The sequence below is a fragment of the Phaenicophaeus curvirostris genome, chromosome 15 (assembly GCF_032191515.1).
Source record: "Phaenicophaeus curvirostris isolate KB17595 chromosome 15, BPBGC_Pcur_1.0, whole genome shotgun sequence".
NCBI lineage: Eukaryota > Metazoa > Chordata > Aves > Cuculiformes > Cuculidae > Phaenicophaeus > Phaenicophaeus curvirostris.
Window position 1 is genome coordinate 9,483,804 of NC_091406.1, and position 27,467 is coordinate 9,511,270.

Sequence of the window (27,467 nt, forward strand, 5' to 3'; positions counted from 1 at the left end):
GCTTGGACTCCTGGAAGACTGCTGTAATATCACTGTCTCTGTTTTCATCCAGCAACTGTGGGAGACGCCATGGCGGAAGCGCTGTTCTGTGATGATGATGTTGCTGCCTCCACTGTTCTTGAATCTACAGCAGCAGGGTTTGGGGCTGATCCGTGCAAGAACCTGCTGCCAGAGTTCTCTGCCATATCTCCAATTCTGGAGGGTGCCCAGCAGGTGAGGTTGAAGCTCTTCTGTCACAAAGAGGGCACCATTTTTTTTTTTGTGGCTGCTGTGTCTCTGCACAAAGGCATTGTGATACAGGGCCAACAGACTTTTCAGAAGAGGCTATGACAAAATGTTTGGGTACTGGCAAAGGCTGCTCAGGGAAGCACTTGAGTCACTATCCCTGGAGGTATTTAGAAGATGGGTGGATGAGGTGCTCAGGGGCACGGTTTAGTGGTTGGTAGGAATGGTTGGACTTTATGATTCTGGAGATTTTTTCCAACCTAGTGATTCTATGTTTTGTTGGTGGAAGCAGTTCCTCTTATGAGCAGCATGCTGTGAAAGGCACAGTCAGTAAGTGCCTCTTAATGTGGTGCTTGCTCTGGGAGCTGGTTTTGGTGTTAGATCTTCAAGCTGTTGGTCTGAGTCACTAGACAAAAAAGAATGCTAGTGTATCTGGAAATGCCTAAGAGAGCTTCTGGCATTGCAGGGGCTTTTAGGACCATGTTAGTGCCTGTTAGTTATTGAGCACAAGTCAGGATAGCCATGTGCGTGCTCTATGCTTTGGTTCATGATGGATGGGTGATTGTATTGCCTCTCTGGCTACCATGATTAACCTGTGCTGACTTTGCAGGCTGTAACTAAAGACAATAATGGAAAATTAAAGGTGTATCTGAGAGTTCGACCCCTGAAATCTACAGAATTGGAACAAGGGGAAGACCAGGTAGGACACTGAATGAAGCAGTCTCCGAGCTGGTTGCCTGTGTGCCTGCTGGGAGATGCTATTATCCTTTGCTGTCTCTGCTGTGGCCTCTTGAAAGCCATTGCAATGATGGGGTTTTGTATGTTGTTCCTCAGGGCTGTGTCTGCATTGAGAATTCAGAGACCCTTCTTCTAAAAGCCCCTAAAGACTCCTTCACCATGCAGAGTACAGAGCGTGGAGTGGGACAAGCAGCACACAGGTTCTCCTTCACCAAGGTAGGTAGCTAGGACACACAATACCTCTGTAAACTTTGCAAGCTTAAACCAGTCTTATGGCTTGAAATGCTGGCTTAAATACTGATTCCAGTGCACTGCATGAACCGTGTAGTCCCATACAATCCCCCCTACTTGTTTGTTTCTGTTACTTTTTCTTTAATTTTTTTCTTTTTAAACTGATCCTGGCAATTTTTTTGGCAGCAAGTGCCAAACTCTTACTTTGAGGCTCTAAACACACCAGAAACTGTAGTAATATTGGATGTTACTGAATTAAATGAGTCAACAGCTTTTTTTTTTGTAGGACGAGGGTTGAAATGAAATTACTTGTGTTTGTTGCTCATGATGTGAGGGTAGTGAGGGGAACAAAGGACTTATGTAGTATCACCTGAACAACCATCATCAGTCAAAAGAGAAGAAGAATCTATATGAGGCTGTTTTTCATGTCTTGTTTGCAGATCTTTGGACCGGATGTGGGGCAGAAATTGTTCTTTGAAGAAACAATGAAGGAGGTGGTAAAGGATGTACTCAATGGGCAGAACTGGCTGGTCTACACCTATGGTATCACCAATTCAGGGAAGACTCACACTGTTCAGGGTACGAAAAGTGCCAGGTGTTAGTAGCCTGTTGAGGGAATTGTCTGCTTTTACAAGTGAATCCTCAGCTTGCTGTTGTTCTTGCTTCAGGCAGCAACAAAGATGTGGGGATTCTGCCTCGGTCCTTAGCGGCCATCTTCAACAGTGTGGGTGACCGGCTGTATGAATCCATGGATCTGAAGCCTTCCCTCTCCAATGAGGTGATCTGGCTGGACAGCAGGCAGGTTCAACAGGAACAGACCAAGAAGCAAACCTTGCTGCAGGGGGGTCTCTGGGAGGTAAGCTTATGGCTTCTAAGAGGTTTAAGAATGACAATGGGGGAAAGGATGGTGTCATGCCATGTGCTCATGTTATATCCTTCCTTCCTTCCAGGAGGAGTTGTTAACTCCTTTGAAGAGGAGTCGTGGTGCCGAATCTCAGCTCCAGGCCACCACCAGTGGCAGTTTTGACAGTGGAGTTGCTGGCCTGTCTTCATCTAGCCAGCTCACCAACCGTTCAGACATCAAACAGACAGAAGGTATGTCTGAAGCCTGTGGTGTGCTACCAGTTTCTTGGAGGAGTGGGGAAGAAAGGGTGACTGTTATTTGGATGCAATGTTGTGGGTAAAGGAGCAAAGGTGCTGTGGTCTTGCAATTTTTCCTTTGAAACATAAGGATGTCAGAGCTGAAGAACTTTGTATGCCTTGCCCGCATACAAAGAACTCGCCACTACATAATAACTCAAGCCTTGCAGAAAAGTTGCTTGATATCCACTTTTAGTTTATTCATGGCATATGGTTATTGAAAGGCTGCATGCCATGTGATGGGGACAGCTGGAAAGCAGGGGGCTGAAGTGATATGTTGCACTGAGCACTTGTGTCCAGACTTTCAAATCTAGGAATTCTGTGTTTCAATATGGAATCGGCTAGGAGTGAGTCAGGTAACAAAGTCTAAAACTTCACTTATACTGGCATTAGGGATCTGAACAGGCTAGACCGCTGGGCAGAGTCCAATGGCATGAGGTTTAACAAGGCCAAGTGCCGGGTCATGCACTTGGGGCACAACAACCCTATGCAGTGCTACAGACTAGGAGAAGTCTGTCTAGAAAGCTGCCTGGAGGAGAGGGACCTGGGGGTGTTGGTTGACAGTGACTGAACATGAGCCAGCAGTGGCCCAGGTGGCCAAGAAGGCAAATGGCATCTTGGCTTGTATCAGAAACGGTGTGACCAGCAGGTCCAGGGAGGTTATTCTCCCTCTGTACTCGGCATTGGTGAGACCGCTCCTCAAATCCTGTGTTCAGTTCTGGGCCCCTCACCACAAGAAGGATGTTGAGGCTCTGGAGCGAGTCCAGAGAAGAGCAATGAAGCTGGTGAAGGAGCTGGAGAACAGGCCTTATGAGGAGTGGCTGAGAGAGCTGGGGTCGTTTAGCCTGGAGAAGAGGAGGCTGAGGGGAGACCTCATTGCTCTCTACAACTACCTGAAAGGTTGTGGAGAGGAGGGTGCTGGCCTCTTTTCCCAAGTGACAGGGGACAGGACAAGAGGGAATGGCCTCAAGCTCCACCAGGGGAGGTTCAGGCTGGGCATTAGGAAAAAATATTTCACGGAAAGGGTCATTGGGCACTGGAACAGGCTGCCCAGGGAGGGGGTTGATTCACCTTCCCTGGAGGTGTTTAAGGCACTGGTGGACGAGGTGCTGAGGGGCATGGTTTAGTGTTGATAGGAATGGTTGAACTTGATGATCCGGTGGGTCTCTTCCAACCTGGTTATTCTATGATTTTATATATATATATATATATATATATGTGTATATATATATATACACACACACACACACTTGTGGATTCAAGATTGTATAAAGTCCTTGCACAGAAAGGAGGATCCTGTTAAAGGGCTAGTAGACTGTAACTGGGGACAGGCATTAGTGTAAGTCCAAACAGGTGAAGGTATATAGAGTAGATTTAAGCCTGGGATAATTTTCCTGCTGAAGACAGATACCTCAGTTTATAGCTACACTGCTCAGATTTGACCCGTGAAAAGCTGCAATCTTGACTTTTTTTCCTTTCTTTTTCCTTTAACTTTTTGCCAGAACTAGGCTGTTGCTGGGATGACTTGGATCGCATTTCACTTACAAACACAGCAGACATGCAATTCTCCATCTGGGTCTCCTTCTTTGAGATTTACAATGAATTAATCTATGACTTGTTAGAACCAGCTTTACCTAGCCAGAACAGCAAAAGGAAGACACTGCGGCTCTGTGAAGACCAGAGTGGCAACTCCTATGTGAAAGGTAGATTTACCTCAGATACTTTTACCAGCCTACTAGGGAGATCTGGGGACTGGGTGGGTGAGTGGCATAGCACTGATGTGTTGGGGAGCTCGATGTCCTCTATCATGGCTTCTTAGAGGTCTTGGATGTCTGCATTATGGGAACGTTGAGCTTATTATTGTCAAGGAAATGCAACGGTGGAACTGGGGCTGAGAATTAAGTTTTCTGCCAGTCTTCTAACTGGCTTGCCGGATGTATGCCTGGCTTTTCCAGATTTGAATTGGATCAATGTCCAGGAAGCTGATGAAGCCTGGAAGCTCCTGAAACTGGGTCGTAAAAACCAGAGTTTTGCGAGCACCCACAAGAACCAGAACTCCAGTCGCAGGTCTGAAGGGAGTTGAGGGGTTGTTTAGGCAGACATATGATTCTGAGGAGCTTCTCAAGGTTGTTTCCCTTCTAAAATATCTGCATGCTTCTTTACAGTCACAGTGTCTTCTCCATTCGGATTTTGCGCCTGAAAAGAGATGGCAGTGAAACTGATTCAAAAATCAGCGAGTAAGTTTCATACTCTCTAGGATTTAGGGGTGTTCTCTGTGGACTCAAGTTTCCTGTCTTTTGTTGTGGTTCTGGGGCTTGGGAAGTATCTTGAGAAAGGTCTTGTTGAAAGTACTTGGAAGCAGTAAACGTTCCCAATCTTAAGTCTTGGAACTGACAAAGGAGTTTGAGGAGTACTGCAAGGTACAGCTTGAGGTGGTCCTCAGGCTTTCTGAATGAAGGTAAATGAGTCACCCTGCTCTTGCAGCAGGGCTGATCTGAGTCTTGCTGCTGCATGTTCCTGGGATGTAGTTATCTGGAAATTGTTTGTCTCAGTACCTGGGAAGTGGCTGTCCTGAGGACTGGAAAAGGATCTTTGAACTTGACACTGCAAAGCTCATGTAGGGGTTACACAAGATAACACCAGGCCTTCCTCCTGTCCAGCCCATACACCCCAAAAGCCCTTTCTGTGTCCCTATATGGAAGCTGGAAGGCAGGCAGGGTAGATGATTGCAAGGTGTCTTAATTGTAAACCTGGCTAGAAGAGGTTAAACCTAGTAGGTCATATGAGTATTGCTGTTTTTTTTTTTCCTTCAGATTATCCCTGTGTGACCTTGCTGGGTCAGAGCGCTGCAAAGACCAGAAAAGTGGGGATCGAATGAAAGAAGCAAACAACATCAATACCTCCCTCCACACGCTGGGTCGCTGCATTGCTGCCCTCCGCCAGAACCAGCAGTCCAAGTGAATATCCAGAACTCCATAGGGACCATGTAGGGAGGCTGTTTTGCTTTCCCAAGAGCTCACTCTTGTCTTTTCCCCATAGATTGAAGCAGACAGTGGTTCCTTTCCGGGACAGCAAGCTAACCCGTGTGTTCCAGGGTTTCTTCACTGGACGTGGGCGTTCTTGCATGATTGTCAACATTAATCAATGTGCCTCTACATATGATGATACTCTTTATGTAGCCAAGTTCTCAGCCATTGCCAGCCAGGTAAGTAGCACACACCAGGATCATGGCAAACTTGGGATATATTCTGCTTCTGTGGGAATGGGCCCTGTCCTGTTACAAGGCAGGTGAAATGTTTGCAAGCCTTTCTTATGCTTCTCCAGTGGATTACTACCTTTATAGTTATCTAGATTCTGCTAAACTGAAAGGGTTGACAGGTTGTAGAGAAGTACCATGTTTAAAGACTGTACAGCTTCCAGGATTTGTGGACTAGTAATGACTGCCTTTTACCTTTCAGCTTGTTCAGCTGCCTCTTACAAGTCTGAGGCTTCCATCCATCAAATCAATTGTCAAAGAGCACAAAAGGAGAACCAGCCAGGGTGTAGGGGCAGTGACAAAGGAAGAAGTGGAATCAGAAGATGACAGTGAGGACGAAGCAGATGTCACCATGTATGCGAAGGAGGTGGGTTGTGATTTTACTTCATAGCCTTTATAGAAAGAGGGGCAAGAACACTTAACTTTGGCCTGGAAGGTGTGGCTGGAGCTCAGCACTATACAAAGATGACAGAACCTCAGAAGGATATACAGGGCCCAGGAAATTGGGAATCCATGAAGTAAATGTTCTGCAGTTCATATAAACAGGAAGCACATGCTTGATTTGGAAACATTGTCATCTGTGGAACAGGAACAGTAACAGCTTGGGTGCAGACCCATGATCCCTACTCTGCAAGGGAAATCTAGATGTTAGAAAACATGCAACTTGGATGGCTATATTGAGGAAAAATCATCAAACTTCCTCGATACTCAAAGTGGGCAGCTGGAATAGTTGAAAGATCAAGATGGAACTTGTATACTTAGAGACTTCTGGTAATGTGTCAAAGTACCAAATGTAGGTGCAGCCCTGAGCAGTGCAGTAGGGGAAGTGGCTCTGGAAGCAGCTCCATATGGAGCGCAGTGTTGTTTAAGCCATCTTATGGGAGGGGAATTATAAAAGCAAGCCTGGTAATAACCTCTCTTTCCAAGTGACTAGAATAATCTTAAACCTAGATCACCCCAGCCTATGGATACGGGATCATCTAGTCTCGCCTAGGTCTTAATTCTGCGGTGTGGTTGGGCAATGGAGTTTGTGTCCTTGCAGGACTTGTTGCGCATACTGGAAGCTGCACGAGAACTGTTGGCACAAGAGCGACGGGAAAAGCTGCTTCTAGAAACACGCCTCCGTGCAGAGATCTGCGATGAGATGATGGAGATGATGCAACAGAAGGAGCAATTGTACAGGTACAGCTTACGCTGATCTCTTGCTACTGTGGCTCACCCTGAACAAAGAACTGCCAGACCCTGACTTGTAGTTGTTTGCCGTTTGCAGGGAATGTTTGGATACTCAGCGGGACCAGCTGGAGGAACTGTATGAGGGTAAACTGGATATCCTGAAGGAAGCACTGACTGACTATTACAAGGAGAAGATCCAGGTTTGTTCAGGGCAATGAAATGACATCAGGAGAGTAGCAGTATTGGGAGGACTTGTACTTGAATCCAGGAAGGCAACTTACACAAACTAAAAAGAAAGATTTTTTTTTTTTTGTGGTATTGATAGATCGATCCACAATTTTTGCTTCTTGTTATTGTTTTATGTAATTCATTCAGCTTTTTTCTAATTATCAGCCCTTAACCTCAAAGCTAGTGTGCAATCATTCTGACTCCTCTGTTTGAACAACATAACTCTCTCCCTCCTTACACTTTTCACTGGTGGCTTACTCTGCACTCTTCAGATTAACACAAGTTGAGAGTTTCTCTTCTTACTCTTAGTTGTGATGATGGGTATGGCCTTGTCTATTTTTCATGCTATGGCATCTGAGTCACCCCTTGGACTTGCTACAGAACTCTCTGAAGATGCCAACTCTTAAAAGTAATCCCTTTTCTTTAGAGACTGTAAAAAAAGTGATTTGGGCTCCTAGGAAGTAGGTTCACTGTTTTCACTTAACAGACATTAAAGGCTGGGTCCAATATATGAAGTGTGTGATTGAAAGTAGTCTGGAAGACGGACATAAAGTTTTGGAAAAGCTGTGTTAGGGAAACCTTGTTGAATATTTGAACAAACTTGCTTTCTCAGGAGCGTGATGAGAAGATTGAGGAGCTCCAAGCTGCTCTGCAGGAGGCAAACCAAAAATCAGAGAGCCTGGATACTAAGCAAAAAGACTCTGGGCAAGTCTTACGTCGATCAAAGCGAGTGGCTAGCTTATCTGCTTCGCAACAGGAGCAGCGGGTAGATTCTAAAGCCAAACTGGAACAATGTCAAATGGAGCCAAATACCGTAACAGCAGGTAAGGCAGTGATGCTGTACTGATTCTCTACTCTGCCTGAGCAATCTTGGTAGAGGGTTATTTTTTCCAGCAGGGTACATTAGATTCAGACGCTCTGAAATCACCATTGAGTTGTAAATGATGGGAATAATGTGCTGGATTGTCAAGGTTTCACTTCATTATTATATGAAAGTGGACTTCAGGGCAGTATCATCTTCCTGTCCACATTTTAAAGTCCCTTTGTGCAACTGAAAGGGAGAAGCCTGGAATGTTTGTGCATGTCTGCATAAACTCAAAGCTTTTCTCAGCTTGCCTGTAGCAACTTGTCTCAAGGGAAGTCCTGACTTCAGAAAAACTGAAAGCTTATGAATACACTGTTGCTCCCTACTCTTTTGTCTGTTCCCAGAGTTGCACAAGCACCAAAAAGTACAGGAGGCCGCTTCCCCTGCCAAACTTATTACTGTGGATGTAGACAGAAATCTGGAGGATGCACAGAAAGTAAGTCTGTTTGTGTTCCATGAAGGAATATTTGCATGACAAGGTGTCTGCCAGTTTAAACAGCTGCTGGAGATGTTGTTGCCATGTTTTTAAATGTTTCATGAAATGAGTCTGAAAACAAACCTTTAGTAGAGATAGGGGAGGTGTTGGTATCTGTGATCCTGGTGTGTCTAACTTGGAGGGGATCCTCTCTCAGTACTGCATCTCTGAATTACCCTGGAGTGGCTTTGTTGGCAGAGCAATGTCTAAGCTGGCTGTTTTGTAAAATCCTTCTTTTGTAGAGTATCAGATTGCTGCGTTCAGAATGTCAAAAACTTGGGGAGTCTCTTCAGTCTGCAGAGAAACTTCAGGAAGTTCTCTCTATGTGTGACGACATTCTGGCCAAACAGGTAATGTGTCTGAGTTGTGGGTTGCACGTGGGGGTTTAGCCAATGCCCTTTGCCTTAATTAGAATAACTTAGGTTCTTGCAGCTGCAAATAGAAATGACAGTAGAAGCTTTTATGCATGGCCTTCCTTAGCACATCAGTTAGTAGTGGATTTTGGCAAAGGTGCTTTATCCTCTTCAGTTCAAAGTAACCAGGGACTTACGACAAGTTGTCTATCTCGTATATATATTGCATTTGCTTTTTCAGGACCAACTACGGGCAAAACTGCAGAACATGACAGTGGTAAAACCAGACCTGCTGAAGAAAGGAGCCTGTACTCCTGCCAAAACTCCTTCAATATCGAGCTTAAAGAAACGGTTCTGTGCGAACAGGGAAAATGTGCAACCTAATCAACCTCCTGGTAAAAGGCCCTTCCTGTACAACCTGTCACGTTCAGCTCCCCGCCCTGTTGCTGCAAGAGGGTGGCAGTACCGTTCAGTTGTTCCATGACTTTTCACAAAGACATTCTTGCCCTGCTATTACTGGAATGGGGCAAATCTAATATAATAGCATCTCTTTTACTTTGTGTGCATGTTTATTGTTGTAGCTGCTTGAGAGCTTATGTAAACATTTTTGGGTATGTATGGTTAAACTTTTCATTGATACCAAAGTGGACAAAATGACTTTTTGTAATTTAAACACTACAATGAAGAAAGTCTTTAAATATAACATAATGTAGCTGTTAAATGGTCAAGAAAATGTTCAAAAAAAATTTTAATAAAAGTTGAGTTATCTTCAACTAGTTGGCACATAACTCAAGAATAAGTTCACAAGCTCCTCCTTGAAAGATTTTCTGTTCCTTGGATTATAATCCTTTATTGAAGTATACACGTTCTAATTCAGGACTGTTCTCTCGGATCCTGGCTTGCAAATCGGGCTCCAAGTGTGTGACAGACATAGAACTAAGTAAAAGAAACAGTAAAATGGTTACATATGTAACAAGCACTTGAATGTAGATGAAGAAGGATGATGCATCTGGTTAAATAAATGTCCTGGGTTGAAAGAAGAGTTTTCAGATCTTTTAACTTCTTACGAAGGAATTGTGCTTACAGCGTGGGGGCAGATGAATCCCTGCTTAAAATGCAGTAAGATATTCTATGGAGTCAAGAAGTGGCTGTTGCTACTACTATGAGGATAAGAATCTACTTTGCTGCCTGAGGTTGTTGCTAGCAAGAGACTTCACCTTCCAAAAGGTGTATTTGCCTCTTTAACTTACTGTCTGATTTTATTCAGTTGAATAAAAGGGTTATTTTTGAGTCACCTCACAGTAAAGTGAATTAAGCTGTGCCAGGTCCTGTAAATAGCCACTAGGTCTAGTCTTTCTATGAAATACAATGCCTCAGTTAAAATAAAGAATTGTACTACACTTGGTATGCAGATGTCAAGTCATCTCCAGGTAGCCTAATGCCACTTGCTTTTACTACAATTCTCTACTCTGTGCTAGGCAGGGAAACAGTGTCAGGCTGCTTTGTACTCAAATTAGATAAGAATTGGGCATTGTTTTTTAACTTTTTAAGCTTTCAACTACTTGAGTTGCTCAACATTTTAACAGATTCAGCTCCAGCTTGCATTGTTTAAGCTACAGGTGGAAGCTTATCAAGTTTAGACAATCTCCTTATTAAATGAGAGGGACAGCTTAGTTGAATTTAAGGTCCTGTTTGTATTGCATAGAGCAAAGTGAGCTAACTTTATTTACAGGTAACCCATCCAGGTTTCATTATTATTTCAGTTACAATGAATATTGTTTCTAAGATAATTTTCAGCACTGAGCTACTTGTGTACTAATGAATTTTTTTTTTCTGGAAAAATATGAATCAAATATGCATGTATAGTCAAGTGCTGCTCTATATAAACAGAGGAGTGTCCAGATGAAAATAAAATGAACTTTGATTATATTTAAAGAAGCTGTAACCTTACTGGAAATGAATCTTGTTGTATCATATTAGCTTTTTTAATGAATAATTCCAGTGATTTCTAACTCTGTATTGTCAAGCCTAAACTTTTCAGCTTGAAATAACATTTTGCTCCGAACATTTTGCTCACTGGGCCTATGTAACTGCAGCTCTGAAGCTCAATTCGACTGTTACGTATCACTGATAATACAGTTATTGCTTTTCAGAATATTCTCAAGTTTACCACACACTTGATGTATGGCAGTTGGGGCTGTATGCTCTACAGGAAGCAATGACTGCTTATTTCTGTTTGTGTAGAATCGTGCATGCATCTTGGAGTGCAACGTTAAAGTAAGAATAATGTAACAGGGCTACATACCTTTTCTGAGGAAACAGTGCACAACATAGGGGTGTTGCAAACACCAGACTAGGGGAGACAAAATCAGGTTTACAGTATTAAGGTGTTTGTATTTTCTTTTAGCACCCTAAGACATGGTCTAGTCAGAAAGTATTTCTTTTCATAGTGAGGTAAAGTTGCATGAAGTGTTATGTCACCTTTCTTCCTCACTGCATTATACCTTATAAAGTCATTTACTTACTATGTAGTACAAAATGCATCAATAAATGCTTACAAAGATGTATAAAATTATAACTTGATGTCCTTTCATTGTCTTGCAGTGGTGTGCATGACAACATAAATTGCTGGACAACAGCAAGTGAAACACCATTAGCCAAATATTTAAAGAATTCATTAACCTACAGGGTCAGATTCCACTTATTGTTTATGGAGGTAGCAGCCAAAGCATCTGTTCTAATCAAGCTACTACATGCCTCTCTTTGCCACCCTTCTCCCTGCCCCTCTCCCTCCTTTGGCTTTTCATGGTATTACCAGTTACAGATAGGGAAGTGAAGTAACTGCTGTACCCTCATTAACTTCTCAATTCAGCTGAGAAACAAATAATTTCTGCAGCTTCTTTATTGCTTCAACATATGTATTTTTCTTCTTTAAACAATGCGCAAATAGAGCTACTTCCTCCAAAAAAACCTACAGATAAATCTTAAAACAGCAGATCCAACTCCAAGAATTCACTTACCAGAATCCAACTAATCCAACTTGAATAGGAGCACTCATCCAAGGAAATCTCTGTTAAAAATAAACCACACACAGTGAGTACAGCGTCTTTTTCTCCCCTCTTTCCCACCTTTGTGGAATTCTTGTTATTGTTAGAGATAGATTGCACCTAAAAGGCTCTTGGATACGGTGAAGACAAAACAGCATACCTTAAAGTTGAGCTTCAATTTCAGTGCCCAATTCCTTTGAAAAGTAATAAGAAAACACCCAGTGATATCAATGCACACTGTTCTCCTATGTAGGTGTTCCTTAGCAACTACAATGAGTGGCCACCTGTCTTACTTATGACCTGATCCTGAGTACGTGGGCCAGTTAAGTGTAGTTCAAACACAGCCAAAGTTTAGAGACGTGCTGCAGGTGCAAGCTGCTGCCCCACATCATAAAGGCACAGTGATTTTTGACCAGGCATTTCGTAGAAAAGCTCCGTCTGGTTACAGGTCCTGTATCTTCAATGACATCAAAAGGTTTTAACTTAAAGCTGGAGATTTGCTTTGTGAGCAACAGCAATGGCAGCCACCAACTGTAAAAAAGGGAGGTGTCGAGGAAAAATGTTCATCTGCCTCTTTTAGCCCTTTCTCCTGTCTTATGATTTGCTCTGATGTGTAGGAACTTGCCCCTGTGGCAGAGTCTGGTACACTCCAGTTCTGCTAGAATTCACCTTAAATAAAATACAAAAAAGGCTAGAAGAATTGGGGAAACAAGGCTGAGAAAGCAACACAACCTACAGATGCACTTTCAGGATATTCCTCATTACTGTGACTTTGCAGAACTTGAACATATGCCAAGAAATACATTTTCTTGTAGGCCTTAAAAGATTTAGGAATCCACTTCCTTGCCATGTTAGGATTTTAGTTGAACTTACTTAACTACCAGTGAAATAAGTCCAGGCCTAATTAACTGACACTGCTGCAATGGTCTTTTGTTACTACAGTAAAATCAGCAGCACACACAACTGCTATGATAGCAGGAGGAGACTTACTTCAAAACCAAACAGCTAATGAGTTAAAAATCACATTACAGTGGATGATGTTTTCAACAAAGATGACTTTTTGTCTGCAAGAAGCACCTCTCCAGATGTAGAAGTTAGAGGGGAGACTGGTGAACAACAATTGGGTGCTGTTTGAGAGTAGAAACAGAAAAAAAGAAATTCAGAAAGCTTGGTAGGTCAAAGCTTGGTGCTAAGGAAGATCACAGCAGCATAAGAGGCGTGGCAAACAAGCCTGCATGGATTCAACTTTCTCCAGAGCCTGAGGGAGAAGAAATGATGAGGAAGATTGACTCCAGGAAAAAAAACAAATGAGAAAAAGGAAGCAATCTGTAATCCAGAAATGACTGCAGGAAGAACTGGGTGATTATGCAATAACCCGCAACAACAGATAACGAACAGAAAGGCAGCAACACAAAGAATAATAAAGAGAGAATGCAGCAGGGCTCTGCTGTTCCGGCATTCCACTAAATGCACCTGCGTTTGACTCTCAGCTGAGATAAATTCGCTCAAAATGCTTTACACTTCATATCTGGGCAGAGTTCATGATGAAAGATGGTGTGCCTGACAGCAGAAAGGAAACAGGACTGTGGCATCAGTAAATACTACAGACATTTGGGAACACAAGTCAAACTCTGTACTGCAGATGGCTTCTGTCTCTGAGGAGAAGTAAGGGAGAGAGATGCTACACATTGCAGTGTGAGCATGGGACCCAAGAGAATAACAGAAAAGCCCCAGATATGACTTTATAACTGAAAAAACTGTTAGAGGGTGTCACGAAAGTAACAGATGGTTTCTAGCTTTTATCAGAGTTTGTAATTAATCTGAGAGAGATATATATCTACTAGTACAGACAATATAAACAAAGTCTATTTTATGCCGTGGCATGTTTTTTTGCTGAGGTACTTGATCTGAGTTACAGCCTTTCATTTTCAAGCATGTTACCAAACTACACTAATTAAGAAGGATGGTGAAGAAAAACTCTTAACCCTGGGAAGTCAATATCAAGAATTGAAATTGCCCAGGGAACAATATAAACAAAGTAAAACTCAAATGCAGGCTGTAGACTTCTACAAAGAGATAAAATGGAAAAGTACGAGACAGCAGAAAAATCTACTGTATTAAAGAACTATCATTTAATTCTGCAAGAAGGCAGTTCCTGATGAATTAGGATTTAATTTCCAGATGTCTTTATGGCACCTTTAGTGGTTAAGGCAAACAGAGAAAATGGAGAAATGACAATTAAGCAAACAAAAGCCATAAGGAGAATTGGCTTTTTTTTTTCTAAATGCTTCCTTTCATTGTTGGACCTCAAAATCTGTCAGCTTTATCAGGCCTGTTTTCAAAAAAATGAATAAAGAAGTGACAGTTAAATTAGGAAGGCATGGAGGACTCCAAGACATAAGATATTAAAGAATGATGTTTAAAATAAAAAAAGATTCTCTGTTCCAGTTTCGTAACAGATTTGAATTACCTATTCCAGTAAGTAGCTCGTTTTAACGATATATGAGGAAATTTCTGGAATCAACTTGAACGTTAATATGGTGTGCAGAACTGGAGAGAAACAGTAGCTGAAGCTGTTAAGAGTACCAAGATAAATGAAAACTTTACTGCCAACTGGAATTTCAGAAACTTCTATGGAAAAAACCCTAACTTCTTGCCTTAGGAGACAGGTTACCTGTAATTAAAATAAATCTATAAACACTGTGCCTCACAGCAAGGTTGTTTATGGATCCTCCTGCTGCAGCAGAGAAAAATAACTTGGTTCTGTGTAGAACTGTCCAAGTGTATGTCAGCAAGGACAAACACAGATATTACAAAGCCTGATCAAGAAATATGGCACTGCATAATTGCATAAAAGGCAGCCAAAGCCACTGCTGAAACCTACAGCAAAAGGACATATATAAATACTTCTTTAAATGAAGAAATAATTAGATTCTTTTTGAAGCAGTAAGTATATGCTTGTGTTCTAAAAACAGTGAGTCATTTTCTAAGAATAACTTTTGTGAATATTGTTAATTCACACTAATGTTACCATCAAAATTCCCTCGTGCAAAACAATCTCAGAATATAGGGGATGAACAGTCCTATATAACCTACATCTTATTCTAAATATCAGAGGATGACAGGCTGGTATCACTGATACCAGCCTTCCAGAAGCATTTCTTCCTCTCTGTTTTACTGCAGAATAGTTGTATTTTCTTCATTATTTCACAACCATTTGACTACTTTCCAGACTTGCGCGTTGCCTAACAGGCTCTGGAAACACACAAGAATTATTTTCAGGAGAGATGGTGTGCAAAGCAAAGGCTAAGCAAAATGAGTTAGTAAAGCATTGTGTTGGAGTACTGCAAATGGGATGGTGACTCTGAAACCTCAAGTGAACATGCAGAAGCTGCTTGTTAAAACTGCAGCTCATTCCTTAATGGTTTTAATACTAAATCTCTACAATGTGTTACCACTGACTACCTGCAGAGCAGTGTTTCACCTGAACTCACAGTCTTTGAGGCTGAGGGGGAGGAACAGGTGAGCATAAACGGTCATGATGGTACCAAAGACCACTGAGTAGTCACTGAAGAGATCGCTCATTTTTGCTGATCTGAAAAATTCACAACACCCTTATATTGATTATGCCAAACAAAACCAACAGACATTTGTCTTCAGACTCTGAGAATTGTTGCAACATCTTCACAAAGGTCAAGTACTTGCCAATTGAGTTGATAGCACTTTTGACCTTTCTCCCACATCAAATACATATAAAATAAACCTTGCTCTAAATTTATGAGGTGTTTTTTTTTTTTTTTAAACAAGGGTTAGTGTTCCAGGTAATACATTCTCAAGAACATAACAGTGTCAAAAGCTGCTTAAAGCCACTCTGCAAACAGGGTATGGGTCAAAAGAAATCAGCAATTAAGAATTAGCCAAATCAGTATCGGACTCTTGATACTGCAGACAAACACTTGGATGCACAGCAGCCTCACTTCTTTCAGGAGATCTAAAGCAGCACACGTGGACTGACTTTCACTTTAAAACTCAAACACCATGTTTCCTATTTTTACATTCCAAGCAACCGTGTTTTCTGTTAATGAGGATGTGGGAGGTAAGCACAGCACTTCAGGAGAAAGTTCTTAAAATAGGAATACACTTAGGACCTCTTCCCAATGGCTCATTTGTACATACAGAAGTACTTCCAGATGGAGTATGTAACTGGGTAATCTAACTGCAGAAATAATAAGAAAAATAACTTAAATATTTTACAAAGCTTTGTCTTAGACAAACAAAACCAGGCAGCTTCTCTTGCTTGTCCTCCCAGTACTTACCCAAATCTCTTTTCCAGGGAGGATCTGGAAATTTAGGCCACACGTTTTTCCCTAATCTTTTCTAACAGGAAAGAAACCCCAGCCTGCTGGGTGGGCGGGTTTCTCACCAGAGACTTTGCCTGGAGCTATGCGAATAAATAAATCAGTGATATCAGCTGGTGAAGATGAAATTCCCTGTGCTGGTAAAGAATTATACAGTTTCTCATCTGAATATTATTTCTAGAATTAATTTCATTATTGTTCTTTACACTCTCAAGCACGCACAGTGGATAATGTTGATTCAGTTTATATATTTACTGACATCAGGTGTTTGACTTCACACTATGTGAGGATAAACAGAATATAGCAAGTATGCAATCTTTGATCAAGCATGCATGTTCTATGCCTACCCTGTGCTTGCTCATCCAATAAATTTTCAAGGGTCATTCTCAGAGATTTTTATCATCACTGTTGTTTCCAAAGTCAAATTGCTACCACACTGCTAAGCAAAGCCTCCTTATTGATACCCCAAGAAAAAAGACATTATAAAATGTGAGAGTATTTTTCTAATAAACTGTATTCCAAGTCTTGGTGCAAAGAAGATTTATTTACTAGGAGGAACTCTGCATTTTAAGCACAATTATAAAGATAACAAAATGCTCATATTTTCTTATTTTCATTTTACACTGTGATAAAAAGAACCAGGCTGGCCTTAAGAAAGGTGTAAAAAAACCGACAGCTGTAAAGCAAGCTCAACAGTGATGTCCTCCCAGAGTGGAGGTACATTTAGGGGGCAAATATGAACACTCAGAAAATATTTTAAATTAATAAAAATATTAACTTAGGATATGGAATATGTGTATGCAGATTATCTAAGACTAACCTTTAAAAAGGCTCTCTTTTCCAAGGTATTCATTATGAAGGGAGGAATTGCTGGAAATGAAGGAAAAAAAGCATTAACCTCAGAGAAAAAGGCACTTGGTTTTCAATCTCTGTTAAAATGAAAAGACTTTTGTCACGAACTGAGCTTTCATTTTGCGTTGCCAATTCAAGATACTGGATCAGTATTTACACAGGTAAATTCTCCCAGTCAGCAAAAGTTCTAATTTCACACATAATTAAACTTGAGCTTAGTAAGATGGCACTGGTCAAAGCACCTTCTCTTCCTTAAAACAATTCTGCTCAAGCATTATTTGATATCATTCTTTTGCTATCTGTATCTTTCTGAAAAACCATCCCACAAACTTCTCTGCTGCACTTCAGTGTAACACTCTGAGGATGTTTTCAGAGTAAGGAATGTACATTTCTTTGTGTAACTTTGTAACAGAAATGTAAATACTGCCTTATTATACTGTAATATAGCTTAGCCTTTATGAAAAATCACCTATCAAGAATTTAATCTCTCTCTCACATGAGGAACTGATAACCAGGAGCCGCACATGACTGCAGCTATTCTTACCCATGCCAGGAGCAGCCATAAGAATCCTCGATATAACCACCTGGGTAATGGCCTGCTGAGCTGCTTTTGTTGATTCACCCAGTCTGTTTCCATTTTCATCCGTGACTGGGATTCCAAACTTGAGTTCCCTGTTGAATAAGGGGTAAAAACAAAACAGTGACTGATATGCATTTATCCATCTTTTTTGGTCACCTTATCTTTCTTCACTTAAAGTTATCAGTTAAAATAAGTAAGGTTTTTATTTTCAAGATAGCCTGTTTGTAACAGTCTTTGGAAAAACAAAATTCAAGAAGCAGTGAAAAATTTAGGGAAAAGTGTGCTGAAAAGGAAACAATTGTATTTTGTAACACAAAAAAGTCTGGTCACATGCATTTCAAGGGGGAAGAAAGGAGATCTGTTACTCCTGTAGTCTACAGAAGGGAAACGTTCCTTCAAAAAGCAATTCAGAGAAGTGGAATTTTCTGGACTGCTCTGGAAGCAGTCTGCCCTTTCTCACATACAACACAGGGAATACAGGAAGATTAGTTTCACAAAATGAAAACTTAAATCTTTGTGAAAATTTTCCTCAGGCATTCTAGCCTGAATTTTCATTTCAACCACTAAGCATTTTTAAAAGTATGCACAAAGCAAACTACATTTCTATAACTGCATTGTTCAGGTATGGGATTAGGTGCTAAACTCGCGTCCTAGGGGGAACGTCTAGGGGAGTGAGAAACAGATGGCAGGGCAGATATACTGAGGACTGCCCATCTTTTATAAGAGATAAAATGCTACCATGGATCGAACCTCATTCTGAATGTAAATTTGAAATATTAATTTTTTTCACCCCAAATTCCTTGTGTTTGTAAGAGGACACTGTTCATTTGTTTTTCCCTACTTCTATTCTTGGTCTTGGTCAAATCAGAATACATATGAAATTTTGCTTCTGGGAAAGCGTGTATTTTTCTAATCTTAGATGATTAAACAGAACTGCAGAGCCTAAAAATCTATGACTAACTTCTGTATGTGGGATTTGAAACATTATTTTTGAAATGACTGTATTTTTCCAAAGTGGAGATAAAGGGTCCATATGATCAAGCCTTGAAGGACCGGTATTTGGTTTCTGAGATGTAAGACTGAAGAACTCTATGGATATTTATCTGAAGAGAATGAGGATGTTCTGTTTTATAAGAGTCACCATCAATCAAAACAAGACCAGGCGTCAGATTTTTGCAAGGTTCTGAACAAAGCTAAAGATATCTATGTGCTTTACTTAGTACCTTGCTGATCTAAAAACTTAGTAACATCATTTCTTCTAGAATGAGTGATCTTTGTTCTTTTTCCTACCTTTGTCTCATTAGTGGAATATTAATGCAGTTAGCAGCAGCAACAGCAGCAAAAGGAACAAACCGTCCTATAAGAGGTGAGACATGCTGTAAAAAACAGAAGGGGAGGAAAGGAAAGAATAACTACATAGCAATTTTCTTTCCCTAAGTTGCTATTAAAATGCTTCATGTGGTACTCATAGACCAGACTCGGTTCCTTTAAATTAAATATCACTAGAAAATTCACTAGTGGGACAGAGGTAAAACAACAAACAAGACACAAGTCATAAATACTTCTCTCGGTCTGAGGAAGGAGATTGGCAAAAATTACCTTAATTTAGTAGCATCACTGCAGAGAAGAGTCAGCTTCTGAGCATGCCTGTCAGCCCACAGGCAACACCAAACAGACCTTAACTTCACTGTCTTCACTGACAAAGTCACATCTAGCAACAAACCAGCTGCTTTGCATCCAAGGGCACTGACTATGGAGGCCATACATCTACTCAACGTCTTGCACCATCTGAATTAATCTGCTGAGAATAGTCTCTGAAATAACTTGTCAGCACTACACCACTCCCAGTACTCTGAAGCACAAGCAGAAGGGTACAAAATAGATTTTTGCTGAGTGTTTCTTTTTTTTTTTTTTCCTCCTCAATTGTGTTGTGCATTTGTTTAAAGAAATTGTTTTTTCTGCATTTAAGAATGGCACCTCCTTACAAGTTCTTCAACCAGTCTAGAGTAGGCATCCACATTTGCAGAAGTGATACTGCACCTCAAAACCACACCTATACAGTTCATGGGACAATGAGTCCACATTGCTGTCATTACACATCCACTCCAATTAACTTTCAAATGCTATTATATACTTTAACCTCTAAAAAAGAAGCTGCAGAAGACGCACCTGATTACCTACAGTTTGTATTAATGAAACACAGGCTGTTTGATGGTTTGGGTTGGAAGGAACCTTAAAGATCATCCAGTTCCAACCCCCCTGCCATGGGCAGGGACGCATCCCACTGGATCAGGTTGTTCAAAGCCTCCCTCATCCAACCTGGCCTTGAACACCTCCAGGGATGGGACATCCAGGACTTCTTCTCGGCAACCTGGGCCAGGGCCTCACCACCCTCACACTAAAAATATTCTTCCTAGTATCTCATCTAAATCTCCTCTCTTTCAGCTGGAAACCATTACCTCTTGACCTGCTGCTACACTCCCTGACAAAGAGCCTCTCCTCAGCTTTCCTATAGTCCTTTTAAATACTGGAAGGCTGCTCTAAGTTTTCCCTGAAACTTTCTCTTCTCTAGGCTAAACAAATTCTACTCTCTCAGCCTGTCCTTGTGTGGGAGGTGCTCCAGCCGTTGGATCACCTTTGTGGCCTCCTCTGGACTCACTCTAACAAATCATTGTCCCTCTGTGTTGAGGACTCCAGAACTGAATGCAGGGCTCCACAAAAAAGTGGTTAGCACAGGCCCACATCTCAAGCCTGTCAAGGTTCCTCACACAGGACCTAAAGACTAGACGTGCCAACAGCCATTACAACTCCATACTGGGAGCTGTGCATAACATGACACAGATACACAGGAGGAGAAATGAGTCATTAGCATCTCATAGAACACTGGAGTCTAGTTAAGAATGGAAAAAAATAGCAGCAATACCTTTGTTAGCGCATTAAGTCCTAAAGCTGTTGCAACAGCACCTGTGGTAGCAGAAACATAGGCTGTTCCCAGCTGGCTAAAACAAAAATAAAAGCATTTGTACATGCACAACTACTACATTTATGTCACTTTAAAAAAAATAATTACATTTTACCCATGTAGTATTCCCCCCAAAAAAGTTAAGAAATAGACCTTTCCGTGCCACTGCAATAAGATGTGGATGGAAAATTCAAATGGACACTAAATTAAACACTTCTCTTTCACTAGCAGTAAAAGTCACGTGCAAGCAACTTTTTAACATCGAATCAGGTTCTGCTGGTTCTGCATTGCTGTCTGTTCAGCATTCTCCCATGTCTGAATGAACACTTTGAAGGATTTAGTTCTGTATTTAATTTTCTAATTGCTTAAACTAATAAAATAAGTTTGGCTTTCTAAGGCCACGTCTACAATCGTAATTAAAATCAACTGTACCAAAACCTGTACTTGCAGAACAGCTATGCTGCAAACACCCAAATCCAACCTAATCTGCCCTAAAACATACTTTACATACTTCCCACCTAGGAGATGTCTGTATGTCCTCAAATCCACTGCTTTCTCCTGGACGTCTACAAGCAAATCAGCCTCAAAAACAGGAAGTCAAGTACTGCAGTTCCAGTCTCTTACTCATGATTCCTAGCTTTCTGCATCTATTTAGTCTCTTTCTTTGCCTTCAAGTAGAAACAAGTGCCATGCAGCTCAGTTCCTTGAAGGGTCCTCTCTTTGTTAACAAGCATACACTGTGGTGAGTGCTGTGCTGCAGGGTATTGAGAAGATCACAGGGAAACACCTGAAGGTTCACAACAAATATCAACTTAGAAATATCCTGGTATAACACCAAACTGATGAGGCACTTTCAAACGGTTGACTATGCAATGCAGCAGACTCCTATAAATCCTACACTGTTAAGTGCTTACGATCAAGGTGCTTAGGCTTATCTCAAATGGCAGAATTGGAGTTCTTGCCTCTGTCATTCTCAAATTTCTCATCTGTGCATATTAAATTAATAACAAGCATAAATAAAGAAGACCCTCTTTCCTCTATTACCTCAAACTTTAAAGCTCAACCATGCTCCCATACATCAGAGAATGATTTATTAACATATCAGAAGTATCTGGTTCGGTGTCTGACCTGACAGTAATCGGGGCATCTCCACTCCTGTTCGTGTAGTTTACTATAGCATTGAAGGACTGGTTAATCCACTGCCAGAAAACCACTGCTGGTGTTGTTCTTGAAAAAAGAAACGTTATTATTAAAAATACACTTGAATCAACAGCAGAGAAAACCGACAGCAAATAAAGAAAAGCAAGTATAAGCAGTACAGTTCTCATTTATCTGAATGAAACAATACACTCAATGAGATACTGTCTTAATAGTGAAGGTACAAGCTACTTCTAACAATAGAATTTAAAAGCATTGCAATTAAATAGCAAGGTTCACTTGGAAGAAACGTTTGTTGCAATAACAAAAGCATTATAGCAAACATTTCTACAAAAACCACACAGAGAAATATGAAACTCTCTAGAGAAATAAGAAAATTTCCAGAATACATTTCCAGGGTTATTACTCCTTTAAAATCTGCTAGTTCTCTTCAGAAGCTCTATAAGTGACCAAGAGATGGATTTAAGAGATAGCGTTTACCTTCTCAGTTATCAAAAAGCTAGTATGATGCTGTTGTTTTAATAAATCCCTATGACATTAAATCATTCCGTCACACATAGAACCAGATAAAAAGACATACAAAATGAAAAATTATTTTCACGAAAATATCTGCATGTTTAAGAAGTACAGGTACAGCACAGAAACGAATATGGTTTAGTACAGCATGAACCAGATGACCAGTCATCAAGAAATAGAGCTCCAAGGAATCTTCATAAATTATGTCAGAGCCAGTATGTAGATGCCTTAGGACAAAGAGGTGCCTTGTGAGCATGGGTAGGTACCAGTTACAGAGACCCCATTTAACAAGCTAAAATGGTCCCTATTAAACCACAGAAATAATATTTTTACAAATGTTTCTGCTGATAAGTAACGAAAGTGACAGTCAATTTATTTCACAAGTTATGGGGCTGACTTGTGGAAGGATGAACACTTTTGCTCTCAAATCAGTAGTGCACTTAAACAATGGGACAAATCTATGAAAGAGGAATGCATAAGGACCTCTGGATACAACATAGTTACATCCACTAATATTTGGTGGCTGGGAGAGTATACTAGGGAAAAAGTGCTTCATTGTACACTCATCCCACAAACTCTGTCCCCAGTGGAGAAACCACTGAAGATTCTGCTCCACCAGAATTTCAGTCAGGCCACCAAAAATAACACTTGCTACTGAAAACTGTTTCCTGACCATTAAAATAACTTTTCATAGGACTTTAAAGCTTATATTTAATTGAAGCGTTTAATGACAGAGGTAGTAATGGTAACAGGAATGTGGTTCTCATTGGAGGGCTGACAGGGAAATAGAGTGCTAAAAAACACCAGCATTTGTTCAAATTATTCTGTAACAGGCAGGAAAGCAAAGTGGAAGTGCTAGAGTAGAATGTCTGCATCTATCATGAGGCTTTGGTTCTGAAATGGTAAGATATGTTATTTCCTTAAATTGCAAAAAAAATTGAAAGATTCGGGAGATTTGAAGGTGTATTATTCCCTCTGGTTTCTGGTATCTGAATGAGATGGCAGTGTAACAGTGATAAACTAGCTGGATTTTTTCTGTCACTACTTCTGTTCCTCCTCCTCTCTTCCTATGCATATGCAACTCTTTCCTGACTCATCTTTTCCTATTTCCTTGCTACTGCTATGTAGAGGATGCTAGGCTCGCTATAAAGTTCAGGCATGACTCGCACTGCTTTACTGCATGTGCAAGAGCCCTCACAGATAGAACAAGGAATTTGCTTCTGCTGTTGATGTGCAGTAAGACGGATACTACACTGCATCATTGAGGACTTCTACATGATCCTGTTTGCACTGCTGAGGGTTTTGTCCGAAGAAACCTGTCTCTTCCAGGCTAATAAACCACCATCTCAGCATCAAAAATGCTATTGTTATTTCCTCTGAACCCCCCACCAGTTCTTGAAAACAAAGCATTGCATCACAAAAATATTTCTACTAACAGATGATACTGGCTTCACTGTATTGGTGATTCAAAAGCTATTGGGGAAATGGAAGGATCAAATAGGACCTGGAGAAACACTATGACAGATGGACCGAAGCATACTGAATACTCACTTGGCAGACAGAACATTCTACATGCCAGATCTCTAAGGTTAGAAATTCCCAGGTATCTCCTCCTCTTTGTCCTCTGCACAACTCTCCTACAAGGATGGGATTTTGGAACATTCAACTTTCCCAGTTTGTGGAAAAGTGGGATGGTGAAGGAGAGGGACTAAGGGCTTATCTCACAACTACTTCTAGAGGAAACCATTTATCAATGTGAGGGAAGGCAGTGAGAGAAGAGAAGAGAAAAGGAAGCAAAACTGTACATTTAAAAATATTTATTATAAATCTTCTAAAATGCTCTTTTGACAATTACATTGATTTTCACGTATTTTGTAGGCAAATGTTTTATATGTTATACTGTCATCACTTACCTATAAAAGGTCATCATACAACCTGTGATAGTCATGTTCATGGGTACCTGAGCTGACATTCGGCCAATCAAGACCATCTTTTCACCGGTGTCTGGGTGAAAGGCTGAATCATAGATATATTTTGCTCTCCACAAGTCATCTTCTGTCAAGCCAGGTGCCACGATACCTTGTCTGGGGACAAGTTAAAAAAACCCAAACAATAAAACAAGACAACATCAGAAAGCACAACTGTTATAAAATGCTTGTACCTCCAGTGACATATGCAGCATCAGAGGATTTTGCAATATTCACACTAAGTTAATCTAGCCTCACAGTTATCTTGTAGATCTTCAGCTTTGTGATATAAGAAAAATCAAAACTCCCAGCAGTGGTTATGTTGGCTGAGTTAATATATCCAGCATCAAATTTCTATTTATTCAAAGCTGTACTAGATTTCAGAGCTAAACCATTGGGCTGAAATCTGAAGTCATTAGTATGAAGCTCTGAAAATTTACTTTGCAAGTATTTAAGGACCTACTTACTTCAAACAATTTAACACATAATAGGAAGTTTTAAACTCTGTTGTCATGTTAACTATTTTCAGAATTAGATTCAGTACTTCAGAATACTCAATAGGGGTTCTCAGATGACATTACTTCATTCATTAGCAAATTTGTTTTTAGAAAGAAGGGTTTCAAGCTCTGAAATAAGAAGGAAGAGTGGTACAAAGAATACAGTGTTTTAAATATTTCCTTTTAAATACAGAATTATCATTGACATAGACTTTTTTGGGTCAGCAGTAAATGTGATCAATGCCATACCTGTAATCATGCACAATTTTTCTTGCATTTTCCAGCTGAGCATCAGACAATAAAATATTCCGGGGGTCTGTTACAGTAAAGAAGTGACTGGCTCGGCCAAAAAAAGTGCTTTGATCCCATCGGGGCTCCTTGATATTAATATTTAATGGTATATCTGCTGACATCTTCCAAAGAGCTGTGAAGAAAACACAAAAACTTGCAATTCAGCATTCCACTAACATATCTATAACCTGCAAGCTGAAAGGTGGTTATGCTAGAACAAACACCAAGCAACTTGCAGAACTGAGGTTTAAAGGAAGAAGTCTATATATTTAAGAGATGCCTGAAGAGCAGCTATAAAAGTGCTGTGACACGAAACTCAGTTACCTTCTCTGGCATAGCAAAACAAAATGAAAATTAGGAACACAAAGCAAACAACTCCTTTTAATAAATGTTGTTTCTCTGAATCAATGCTTTAAGAAAACAAAGATTATATAATGCAACAATTTGCCACATTATGAACACATGGCCAGATCTGCTAACGATACTTCAAAGATGGTTAAAGAACTACAATGAAAGGTACTGAACTAACATAGTTGTGCATTTATGGGGCCTGAAGCCCAGACAATTAAAGATTCCTTCAGGATGACTAAGCATCCTTCAACATTTAACGAAAGAAGGACAGTCCTTGCACAGCACAAGCTATTTAAACTTAAACTTTCCTAAGAGAAATTCCTGCAACATTTTCAACAGTTAAAAAAAGAGCCATTCTCCAAATACTGTTTGTAATTCAAATGGATGAAATAAACTTGATCTATAAAAATACAGATGGTATCACATAGCATTTAATCTCTTTTAATAGCAAAACCACCTTCATTACGAGAAAAACTGATACACATGGTGTATGCTGCCACTGAAGATTATTTTCATTTTAACTCAAGAACACCATGAAGTTGCCTGAGACATTTTGGTGAATTTGATGACGCAGAACAGAAAAAAAGAATCACAAAAAGAAAGTAACTAATCATGTAAAATGTCTCCATCATAAAAAAAGTCAACTTAATAAGAAAAAAGGAGAACATTCATGAAATCTGAAGAAGCTATTGTCCATCTCTCAAATGTAATCACGATCCTTCTTCTCTACCTTAAGTGGAAAAACTAGGACCTCACTGGGAAAGTGAATTTGTACAGAAATAAAGGTTTAGGTCTCCCCACCTATTACGAACAGCCTCAAACTGGCAGCTTTAAGCAACAGGGAGGAGGAGGAAACTAATAAATATTTAGAAGACACTACAGAGCATTACTTCTAGAAAAAAAAAAACACCTCAACATCTTCCCCCACAAGCTTTTTCTTGTTAGTGAGCTACATGAGCTCACAGTTGCACAAGAAAAAGATTATAAATCTTCATAACACCTCTCACCGGAGTCATGAAATTAATTTTGCAAGCAGATGAGAACGGCATAAAAATTACTCTGCCTTGAACCACTTACCAGTCAGAACTGCCCTCAGAGTGGCAAGTATTCAGGAAAAGGACTGTCTTTCCTGCTTTTACCCAGACTTAGCATTTTTATGCTTATGTAATAGCAACAGCATTACTTATTTAGTACTTTTGTGGTTGTTACTGTTACTGTGATTTAATTACAATGAAAGCCTAGCAGCCACATATTATGTTATAGCGTACCATACATACATTACATGAAATATTTTATTTTCTGATACATTATCTGCCAGGAAGCACTGCCGAGCACATTCAGATTGCTCAAATTCTTCCCTATGTTACACATGCTCATCATGTCAATAGAAATCGTGTATGCATAAGCACGATAGCACTGAGCACCAGACATAATAGCAAAGCTATAAAGATAAGGTAGCAAGGACACAGAATAACTGCATTATAAAAGAAGATAAGCAATGTCTAACAAGGATTTGGCAAGTACGTTCTGCTCAGCATGTGCTAACACAGAAAGCAAGGTAGCCTGCTGCTAGTACACCGAACGTTTAGGACTCAGGATGGATTAAATAAATAGTAATGAAGTGCTGTTGTTCATAATCACAAAATGATTAACTGCTGAATGATGAAAATGTCATATCTCAGCTAGTATTGCTAAATAAGTTTGCTAAAAATTTATCATAAATTCCTAATTTGGTGCTACTCTATATAAACATCCTTCTCTTCATACATTTACTGGTAATTAGACAAAGCTTCTTTAAGTTAAACAATCAGTTTCTATGAAGAACACAAGAAGTTTGCTTTCATCAAATGAAAAAAACCAAAACTAAGCATTTAGGATGTTTGTGTTGATGCCATGAAAAGCCAGACTCAATAATCAATGCCAATTTGATTAGAAAGTAAGGTATTCTTCAATACCTTGTGATGTTGGGCATTCAGGGGATAACTGCACGTAAAATGCATGCAGCTTCCAGTACAATTCACAAAGGCTACATACAGTCACAAGGCGTATTTATTTATCGCCTTCCCTGGAACAGATGTGTCTATTACAATGTGTTCCTGGAATTTCTTTATGTAAGTTTTCTCCCCTTGGCACAGGTGCTCTGCCCTCTGAGGGGTCTCCTTTGGGGTCTCGGGATGAAGCCCATAGATCTTCCTCACAGCTGA

At 40.3% G+C, this 27,467-nt stretch overlaps 2 protein-coding genes across 4 annotated transcripts in view; one reads left to right on the top strand and one right to left on the bottom strand.

Annotated features, from left to right (window-relative positions):
- Window positions 1-61: 61 nt before the first annotated feature.
- KIF20A (kinesin family member 20A) lies at window positions 62-9,405 on the top strand. Its single transcript, XM_069868923.1, has 18 exons — window positions 62-213; window positions 836-925; window positions 1,060-1,179; window positions 1,635-1,773; window positions 1,863-2,050; window positions 2,145-2,289; window positions 3,837-4,037; window positions 4,290-4,401; window positions 4,500-4,571; window positions 5,148-5,291; window positions 5,374-5,539; window positions 5,793-5,957; window positions 6,633-6,772; window positions 6,861-6,963; window positions 7,605-7,815; window positions 8,201-8,292; window positions 8,574-8,681; window positions 8,926-9,405. The coding sequence occupies exons 1-18, from the start codon at window positions 70-72 to the stop codon at window positions 9,166-9,168; spliced, it is 2,583 nt and encodes an 860-aa protein (XP_069725024.1). The 5' UTR covers window positions 62-69; the 3' UTR covers window positions 9,169-9,405.
- Window positions 9,406-9,414: 9 nt separating this feature from the next.
- Window positions 9,415-27,467, bottom strand: part of SFXN1 (sideroflexin 1) — a 42,359-nt gene continuing 24,306 nt past the window's right edge. For 2 of the 3 annotated variants that reach the window (XM_069868913.1, XM_069868914.1), the window contains 10 exons: window positions 24,871-25,045; window positions 24,071-24,241; window positions 21,612-21,710; window positions 20,445-20,520; window positions 18,812-18,897; window positions 17,486-17,613; window positions 16,910-16,959; window positions 11,705-11,754; window positions 10,990-11,037; window positions 9,415-9,620 (listed from right to left, as the gene is read on the bottom strand). In XM_069868913.1, the coding sequence (XP_069725014.1) occupies window positions 9,524-9,620; window positions 10,990-11,037; window positions 11,705-11,754; window positions 16,910-16,959; window positions 17,486-17,613; window positions 18,812-18,897; window positions 20,445-20,520; window positions 21,612-21,710; window positions 24,071-24,241; window positions 24,871-25,045 (980 nt within the window). In that variant the 3' untranslated portion in view covers window positions 9,415-9,523. Of the gene's footprint in view, window positions 9,621-10,989; window positions 11,038-11,704; window positions 11,755-15,225; window positions 15,327-16,909; window positions 16,960-17,485; window positions 17,614-18,811; window positions 18,898-20,444; window positions 20,521-21,611; window positions 21,711-24,070; window positions 24,242-24,870; window positions 25,046-27,467 lie in introns of those variants that run through there. The other variant, XR_011338490.1, reaches the window with a different exon arrangement.

Excerpts from the sequence above, each read along its gene's own strand:
- KIF20A (XM_069868923.1), top strand. The coding sequence starts at position 70 with ATGGCGGAAGCGCTGTTCTGTGATGATGATGTTGCTGCCTCCACTGTT. Across the intron at positions 2,290-3,836 it reads AGACATCAAACAGACAGAAG|AACTAGGCTGTTGCTGGGAT; the intron begins GTATGTCTGAAG and ends ACTTTTTGCCAG. Across the intron at positions 4,038-4,289 it reads TGGCAACTCCTATGTGAAAG|ATTTGAATTGGATCAATGTC; the intron begins GTAGATTTACCT and ends TGGCTTTTCCAG.